Source organism: Chrysochloris asiatica, unplaced genomic scaffold, assembly GCF_000296735.1.
Source record: "Chrysochloris asiatica unplaced genomic scaffold, ChrAsi1.0 scaffold00063, whole genome shotgun sequence".
NCBI classification, from domain to species: domain Eukaryota; kingdom Metazoa; phylum Chordata; class Mammalia; order Afrosoricida; family Chrysochloridae; genus Chrysochloris; species Chrysochloris asiatica.
In genome coordinates this window covers 15,295,006-15,304,650 of record NW_006408581.1, presented here as the reverse complement: position 1 = coordinate 15,304,650, position 9,645 = coordinate 15,295,006, and the positions used below count along the sequence as shown (strand labels likewise).

The 9,645-nt window shown below is 34.9% G+C and overlaps 1 protein-coding gene across 1 annotated transcript in view; it reads left to right on the top strand.

Moving 5' to 3' along the window:
- Window positions 1-9,156, top strand: part of DIS3 (DIS3 mitotic control homolog (S. cerevisiae)) — a 33,803-nt gene extending 24,647 nt beyond the window's left edge. The window contains exons 16-21 of the mRNA XM_006864309.1: window positions 2,576-2,732; window positions 6,255-6,469; window positions 6,728-6,896; window positions 7,004-7,162; window positions 8,361-8,483; window positions 9,085-9,156. Coding sequence (XP_006864371.1) covers window positions 2,576-2,732; window positions 6,255-6,469; window positions 6,728-6,896; window positions 7,004-7,162; window positions 8,361-8,483; window positions 9,085-9,156 — 895 coding nt within the window. The remainder of the gene's footprint in view (window positions 1-2,575; window positions 2,733-6,254; window positions 6,470-6,727; window positions 6,897-7,003; window positions 7,163-8,360; window positions 8,484-9,084) is intronic.
- Window positions 9,157-9,645: the final 489 nt, after the last annotated feature.

The window sequence follows — 9,645 nt, the reverse complement described above, 5'->3', positions numbered from 1 at the left end:
TAAAGATTCAGAATCCCTGTATAGGGCTGCTGTGAGTTAAAGGGTTTAGGTTTGGGTTTGATGGTATATGGTTAATCCCTTGATTGCTAATTAAAAAGATCAGCAGTTTGAACCCACCAGATGCTCTGCAGGAGAAAGATGTGGTGGTCTGCCGCCATGCAGACTACAGCCTTGGAAACCCTGTGGGGACGTTCTGCTCTGTCTTACAGAGTTGCTATGAGTCAGAATTAACTCAACAACATTGATTTGGATCTTTTGTGTGCCTCAATGTTTTTATTTAATAATTGATAAAATTATTATCTATCTCATGAGACATTGTGAAAAGTATTCACATGCCAACTATTACTGCTACTTTTTATTGGTTTATAAGATTGAGGTAGCAAGAATGCTTTTGGTTAAATCAGTTCAGGCCTCTTTTCTTTGCTTGCTTTTTTTTTTATAGAAGGTAATTCTGACACTAAACATGATTTTCACTTTTCTGGTAGTTGACCAAGGATTAAAAATGGGTCTATTGTCACAACGCAAAATGTGTATGAATTTTTTAGTGGAAAATCAATGTGCTGTGTAAACTTTCATCCAAACATGAATTTTTTTTTAATGTCTAATTTCAGGTTGGTTTGTTAGAACCAGTAGGCACTTTAGAGCTTTGGAACTTAAATTAAAAATACTGTAAAAAGGAGAACTTCTGTGCAGACATGTATAATGTTAATACTAATAATTAGTCCAATAGTAGGAGCCTTTTATGGAGTCCTGGTGTGGTGATATAAGATGGATAAGCACTGGACTGCTAACCGCAGATCAGCGATTTAAATCCACCAGCTGCTCCTTGTTAGTTGTTGTTGGTAAGTGCCATCAAGTCGATTCTGACTCATAGCAACCCTGTATAGGATTTCCCAGGAGTACTTATGAGTTTGAACCATCAACCTTGCAGTCCAGTGCTTGTCTTACAGCACTGTGCCAGGACTCCATAGAAACCTGATAAAGAGTCACTATGAGTCAAAACCAACTTGATGGCACTTAACAACAAGAGTCTCTTTTGGGGAAAATGTTGAATCTAGCTTTGTCAAAGTAGAATATTTCCCATTTCTTTTAATCTAGAGAAAGAAAACCCATACAGCCACACTAAGAGGTTTCTCCATATTATTAAAGGTGTGAGTGGAGGTTTTTCCTTATATTTAAAAAATTTATAATACTTTAAGAATCTTTTTCAAGACACAGGGAAAAATGCAATGTTAAAGTGAATAGAGGTAAATGATATTTACTATTGGTACATGGAAGAGATTACAGTCATTGTAATAAAGCAAAATAACATGATATGTTGAATGGAAAACTGATGATCTGCTCTGTAAACTATAGAATCTTGTCAAGAATGACTATTAAGAATAGAAGCATGATTGAAACATTAATAATCCATGTTCAGTGAATTGGAAGAAAAATCCTATATGAAAAGAAAGTAGATCACTGACTAAATTAAGCTTTAAATGTACACAGAATATCTATATAAAATAGTATGAAAAGCTTTGGTTAAGACCTTTGAAGTCAGACTTTATGAACCTGTATCCTAATACTGCTAATAATTCACTCAGGCAGGAGAGTCATGTCATTCATGCTCAATTTTTCATTGTAAACCATGACTACTATATAGGATTCTTTTATTTAGAGACACACACACACACACACACATATAAATATATATTTCAATATCTGGGTCATAATAAACACCCAGATTAGGCCAGTTGCTGTCAAGTCATTTGACTCAGGTCATGTTGTCGATTGAAAAATCCAAACCCATTGTCACCAAGCTGATTGCAGCTCATAATGACTCTGTAGGACGTGGTAGAACTGCTCCCTAAGGTTCACAGGAATATACCACCTCCTTTTTCTCCTGTGAAGTAACTGGTGGGTTTGAACTGCTGACCTTGATATAAGTACCCAAATATATAACCCACTAAACCACTAGGACTCTGGGTATATGATCTTTTAATTCTGGTGACTCATTAGTGAATTTTTTTACTTATTTAACAAAAATTTGTATGACCTTGTGTTTACGAGTTAGGCTGTTAACCTCCAGGTCAGTAGTTTGGAATAACCAGCCATTTCACGGGAGAAAGATAAGGGTTTCTGCTCCATAAAGATTTATAACCTTGGAAACCCTATACAGGGTCACTGTGAGTCAGAACTGACTCCATGCCACATCACCAGCACCAGCACCACAAGTGACTTTTAATTCTGCTTATTAAATTTTGTTGATTTAAAGTTAAATAAATCTCTCTTTGGATCTGGTGCAGTGAAAAGCTTGACAGTACTTAATTGATAGAGTGTACTTCTTACTAGAGTTAGTAAAGCTTTGGTTTTGAGTGCCAGTTGGAGAGCCATTTCTAGCATGAGATTCATTGTAGTGATGGTAAGCATGGTAGCTGAGAAATAAGCCATAAATTCATCAAAAATATCAATGTGTACTTATGCACAAATCAATGTTTGTATAGGAAAAGCTTTCATTATCTTGTAGCCTGTGAACAAGATATATAGATGTCTCAGATTGTCTTTCCTTATGTAATACTCTTTCCATTGACAGAGAAACAAATTCCATGGTGGAAGAATTTATGTTACTTGCCAATATCTCTGTTGCAAAAAAAATTCATGAAGAGTTTTCTGAACATGCTTTACTTCGAAAGCATCCTGCTCCTCCTCCATCAAATTATGAAATTCTCGTTAAGGCAGCCAAGTCCAAGGTAGGTCCGTACAGTCTAAAAGTTCATTTGTGTTTGTGTTTTGATGCACCCATCACACTAAATAGTTTATAGTCACAACTAAAGATTTTATGGTTTCTTGAGAAAAAATATGCTAGTCATTATTTTGATGTTAGAAAAAACAAACAAACTTCGTCTATCTCAGGTAAGGTCATTTCTGCACACATTTAATACATTCTTTAGTGTTATATTGCTTCTTAACCAAGGGCACTTTGCTAAAGCCAGGTGTTCCAGACTCAGTTATTTGCAGTGTTCTGGAAATAGTATGCATTTCTATATTTCTGTGCCTTTGCATGTGTTCTTTTGGCATATGGTGCTCTATGGCCACTGTGAAAGGTCTAATTAATTCACAGATCTACAAGTATCTGGTTTGCTTCTCATCTCTACCTCAAGCCCTCTTTATAATATGCACTCAAGAAAGAAATCTATTTACTGGATGCATGAAAAAAGGAAAAATACAGAAAAGGTGTCATTTTTCCAGCTCCTAGCATGCCCTGCTTCTAGTTTGGACCTAATTAATTATTTAAGTACAGTCACCCTTTGGACAAATGTGACTTATGCTGACTTTTCTTGACTCTCCTGTTCAGGCCCCTTCTTTCCTGTCTAGAAGAGATCTGGAAGGAGTAGTATTGGTTCTCAGAGCATCATTCTAACAGGCTAGTGTTGAAATAAGATTTTGTCTCAGACCTTTGTGGTGGTACTATTGCAGTACACATTGAAGCAAAATCAAGTTTCTCACTCTTGTTCCAAGGCTTATATCGTAAATTAGGAGATTTTCTGTTGTCATCTTACTTCTTCTTAAGACTTGGGTTAAAAAGTCGAAAATGTTTTAGTCATTTATCTGTGTAAGATCTGAGAGTTGTACTAACCAGTGCAATTTTATTTATATATATGTATGTTGTTGTTAAATCCCATGGAGTCATTTCCTACTCATAGTGACCCTGCACAGGGTTTCCAAGGCTGCAAATCTTTACAAGAGCAGAAAACCTCATCTTTCTCCCGTGGAACAGCTGGTAGTTTTGAACTGCCGACCTTGAGGTTAGCAGCCCGATTCGTAATCACTATGCTACCAGAGCTCCTTATATATATGTGTGCGTATGTATTTCCTGTCCCTATGAACTCAGTGCACTGAGAAAACAAGCTTGTTCCTTGGTATGAAGAATCCTTCCATTTCAGTTAGAAATTTGAGTTCATTTTATATTAAAGAAGTTTTCAAGTTTTTTATTTTAAATATTTGAATGGGTTTCATTCACTTGAGAGTTTTGTTGAAAAGTTTTATCCTGGAAAATAGATTAACTAGGTCTAGATTTGGACCTTAGGACTTCCGGGGTTGCTGTATGGTAAACACTGGACTGCTAATCACAGGTTGGCAGCTCAAATACACAGGCTACTCCTCAGGAAATAGATGAGGATTTCTGTGCCCACAAAGATTTACAGCCTCAGAAACCCCATACAAGTTATGAGTTGGAAATGACTTGAATGGCACCTAACAAGAACCACAGTTTTAAAACTTGAAATCTATTAAGAAAAAAATTTCCATAGTGTTTGTAATGTAATTTTTATTTATATTTTTTTTATTTTGGTCTTGTTCCTAAATTCTAAAAAAAAAAAATCTTCCCAGATAATTTTAATCAGACTTTAATTACATAAAACATTTAGCATCCTATGTTACAGAAACTAGAATTATTCTTATATTTTATATACCATATTTTTGAGTGTCAAAAGATTTTATTAATCTATAAAAGCAGGAGTTCTGAAGTGGCACTATAGGATAAGCACTTAACTGCTATCCATGGGGTTGGTAGTTCAAACCCAACAGCACTCTTTGGAAATCCTATACAGGGTCACTATGAGTTGGAATCGACTCAGCTGCACTTAACAACAACAATAAAATGCAGTATGGTAGTTCTGTAGAATAAACACTAGATTGAACATCAAGACCGGTGGTTCAAGCCCACCAGCCACACCATGGGTGAAAGACGAGGCTTTCCACTCCTGCAAAGATTTACAGCCTTAGGAACCCTATGCAGGGTCTCTCTGAGTCAGAACTGACTGAACGATATGTAACAACAATAAAACAAGTCTTGCAGAGGGAATGACTAAAGCACATGATTTGTTTTCTTGTAAAAGTACAGTAAGGACAAACAAAATATTAGTAATTTTCAACTAAAATGCATCCGGATAGTCTGAATTTCTTTTCAAAAGTATAGCTCTGTAAGTCTCAACTGACAGTGTGTGTACACATGTGAGTGGAGTAGGTAACTGAGCTGAAGTAGGGTAGTGTTTGTTGTATCAGAAAACTTGAAGAAGTGCCATTTTATCTAAATTATAAAGGAAAAGTAGACCATAAGGATCTAGGTTTTACTAATGAGCAAAACTTACCACTGCTGACTAAAGCTCTACTTACTAAATCTAAAGGTATACCTTCCCAGAGACCCAACATTCCACTCCTAAAATATGTCCAAGAGAGCATACAATTACCAAAAGGCATGTGTAAAACTGTTCATAGTAGCTTTAATCATAAGAGCCCCAAACTAGAAACAAACAGCCCAAATATTAATCGAGATATTGAGGTAAATTGTGATGTATATGTACAGTGGAATGCTCATCAGCAATAAAAAGAAAAAAAAAAATCCTGAACTGCTAGACACTATTAAAAATAATCTCAGACAGTATAATGTAGGTCTTAACATGGTGTTAATGTACTTATGTAAAAATTTATTTTATAAGAATTACACTTTATGTAATACCTCAATTCAAACTTTTTTTAAAAGACCAATTGGATGCCATCAAAGAATTTGAAGCAAAGCAGATAATTACTCGCTGCAAAAGAAACTTACTTATTATACACACTGGGAGCAGAATGGGTATATAATATTTTTTAAAATATTCTGTGTCACACAAGCCTAAAGAATTTCCAGTACTGATCACATAACAGAGGACTCAGCTAGAAGAGTCTTTGAGAAGGATAAACTTTATATGACTAGATGAAGAGAGGCCAACTTGCTACTAAGAAAAAAAACATGCTTAGAAAGTATACAGTGGACTCAGACATTTATCGGTGGAAAAAACAAAGTGCTTATAAAGTGTGCAAATAATAGGATGGGTGGATTAATCATATTACAGTTTCAATGTGAAAGTTTTTTTTAAGTACATTAAACTTTTTTTTTAATTTATTAAAACTGTGAAGTATTTTCAACTTATTTTAGTTATGTGCATTTTTTATGTAAATACATTTTTTAAAAATTTTAACTTCAGTGTTGCATAAATACTTTTAATGAGTTTTTAGTGGTTTTCTTGTTGTATTTTGTTTTTTGTATTCTACAGAATTAGTTAAATCTCTGAACACATGCCCGAAAGTCCAGGTTTCATTAAGGCATAAATATTGATTTTCTGGTCAGAAAGTCTGTATGTACTCCATATAATTGCTTATGTATTGAAGGCATGATAGATATGATTACAAATGTCTGATTTGGTACTTTTCCACTCCTTTTGAACCTGCAGAATTTGGAAATTAGGACTGACACAGCAAAATCATTGGCTGATTCTTTGGACCAGGCTGAGTCTCCTACATTCCTCTATCTGAACACTCTGTTACGGATCTTGGCCACTCGCTGTATGATGCAAGCTGTTTACTTTTGCTCTGGGATGGATAATGATTTTCACCACTATGGTTTAGCCTCCCCAATATACACTCACTTTACATCACCTATCAGAAGGTATGTTTTCCATAGGAAGTTGCTTCTTGTTGTTAGTGACATCAAGTCGTTCCAACTCATAGCGATCCTGTATAGGGTTTCTGAGGTTTTAAAGCCTCGTCTCCCGCTGGTCCGGTTGCACTGTTGACCTTGTTCATGATCCAGTACTTACTGTGGAGCCGCTGCATTTCCTTTCGAAGTTAGGGAGACAGAAATAATTTTGAATTTAAAAAAATATATCATAAAATGCTAATATATCATGGTTCTTCATATATCTAGATATGCAGACGTCATTGTTCATCGGTTGTTGGCTGTGGCTATTGGGGCTGACTCTACTTACCCAGAGTTGACAGATAAACACAAGCTTGCAGATTTATGTAAAAATCTTAATTTCCGGCACAAAATGGCTCAATATGCTCAACGTGCATCTGTGGCATTTCATACCCAGGTATTTGTTATTTGTCAGTAAGGTTAGGAGAGATGAATATTTATTTATTTTTCTTATTCCAAAGGACTTTATAAAATTTTTTAATAATGTTGTGCTTTGTTTTACAGTTATTTTTCAAAAGCAAAGGAATAGTAAGTGAAGAAGCCTATATTTTATTTGTAAGAAAAAATGCTATCGTGGTGTTAATTCCAAAGTATGGGCTAGAAGGTACAGTCTTTTTTGAAGAAAAGGACAAACCAGATCCACGACTTATTTATGATGATGAGGTACAATGTTTCTAATTTTTGTTTTCCTTTGGAGTGGGGCACTGTTTTTTCTGGTCACAAGTGGTACCTATAAACAGTAAAATTGTAATTTGTGCTCTACAGAATTTATGTTAAATCTTTAAATACATGCCAGAAAATCCAGATTTCATTACGCCAACTAAGCTCATAGCTTTGCAGTTTCTAACTTTAGTGAATTTTTCCATATAAGTAAAAGTGAGCTTCAAAAAGTTCATGGAAAATTTCATATCTTTTCACTCCATTTTTCTATGAACTTTTTGAAGCCTCATCATATATGTTGTTCTTGTTTTCTTTTATACTACATATAGTTTTCTTCTCTAAGGACAAATTGGATTAAATGTTGCACTAAGTGAACAACTAAAGTAAAAGAATAAAGAAGCTGTTTATAGCCCTGGGAAATGAAATTTTTTAACCCATTTCCAGGATTTCTTACCTGACACTCCCTATGTCCCTATCCTTAAACCACAACTAAGAATATCTTAAAACCTTGGCCTGCAACTCCTTTGTGCTCCTTTATTTGACCAACAATTTGATTGATTAGTGGAGTGGGAATCTCAGGTTTAATGAAAGTATACTAAACTTTTTAATACATATTTTGATAATGAAAAGAGGAGTTATACATATTAATACGTCATATATATCTAATGCTACTAAATTAATTTTTTTGTTGTTAAGTGTCGTGGAGTTTGTTCTAACTCATGGTGACCCTGTGTAGGGTTTCTAAGGAGCAGCTGCTGAATTTGAACCCCACCGACCATGCAGTTCAAACTGATCTTATGATCCAGTGCATTATCCCACAGTGCTACACCAGGAATCCCAAATTAACTTTTAAATACATTGAAAAGGACACCTAAATGTTTATCAGTAGTGAAGTCATTTTTAAATTCAAAGTTTTCAAATGAGGTTATCCCAATGACAGATTGTAAAGATTTAATCGCAAGTATTTGTTGTTGTTAAGTACCATGGAGTTGGTCCCGACTCATAGTGACCCTGCACAGGGTTTCTGAGGCTATAAATCTTTACTGGAGCAGAAAGCCTCATCTTTCTCCTACAGAACAGCTGGTAGTTTTGAATTGCTGACCTTGAGGTTAGCAGCCCAATTCGTATCCACTAAGCTACCAGAGCTCCTTAATCTCAAGTATAGGAAAGCAAAAGAATGATAAAATGTGTTTTGTTTTAGATACCTTCACTTAAAATAGAAGATACAGTGTTTCACATATTTGATAAAGTTAAAGTGAAAATCATGTTAGACTCATCTAATCTTCAGCATCAAAAAATCCGAATGTCCTTGGTAGAGCCCCAGGTAAGACCAACCTTGGAATGTCCTTGTTGTCATGGAACAAACAGAAGAACATGCTTTGTGAAAGTGAGTGATATGATCGCATGTTATTTCTGTTTAATGCTAGAGGGAATCTCATAAGTGGCATGGAGGCCAGATACTTGCATGGCAAAACCAGTTTTCTCACTGAAGTCTTTCAGATCTCTCACCTACTTTTTCTCTTTTGACAGTCTTGAAATCTGCATTTTTAAAGATTAAATGTCAGTGTTGTACCTGCCATTGACCTTTGTTCTGCCCCAACACATCTGTGGTCTCCATCATTCTTAGTGGTTCAACTAGGATCAATAGGAGGTGGAAAGGATTAAATGTTAGAGCTAACAACACACTTCCCAAATGACATGCTTCTCACCTGTTGAGATCTTGTGTCCATTGTACATTTCTGAACCATTTACTTTAGGTATTACTGGATCTGTAAAACTCTTATTAGTTCCTTTCCTCCGTTCTCCTTTGTACCCCTGCATCCTTTTAAATTTGATTGTGACAATGTGGAAGGGAAAAATGAAGATGAGATTAGATTAATTTATGCTTTTAACTTCCTTATTTTTTCTCATTTGCATTATTTTAGATACCAGGAGTAAGCACCGATGTTTCAAACATTAATGAACCACAGAGGAAGAAGAAGAAGCTTGAAAAATAGCAGCATACCCAAAAAAAAACTTTTAAAGATTAATCTCCTTTATGAAAAAAAGCTTGGTAGAACACTTCTCAGTTTAAGAAGTGTGTAATAGAATTTGTTACTTTGTGTTACTTTTGAGTACATTTTAATAATTTTTAAAATTTGCATTTTTATAGAACTGTTTATTGTCTGTCCCGCATGACACTTCATTTCTGGATTGAACAGAGCTATTAATGCAGAAAAATCCAATTGAATATCCATCACTTAAATAGTGACAAGATAGTAACTTCAGGGATCTAGTAAAGATTGTTTAAATGGAACACTCATTTGCTCTTTGAAGAGCAGATTAATTTTGTATGAGCAATTTGATTCTTTAATACTGGTAGAAACTCATTTTTTGACTCATGAAGAAGAAAATATTCTTTGAAGCATGAAACAGTTTCTTTCTAAACCTGTCATTATGGCAGGTTTTGCATTTGAAGATATTGAAGTCAAGATCTGTTATGAAAT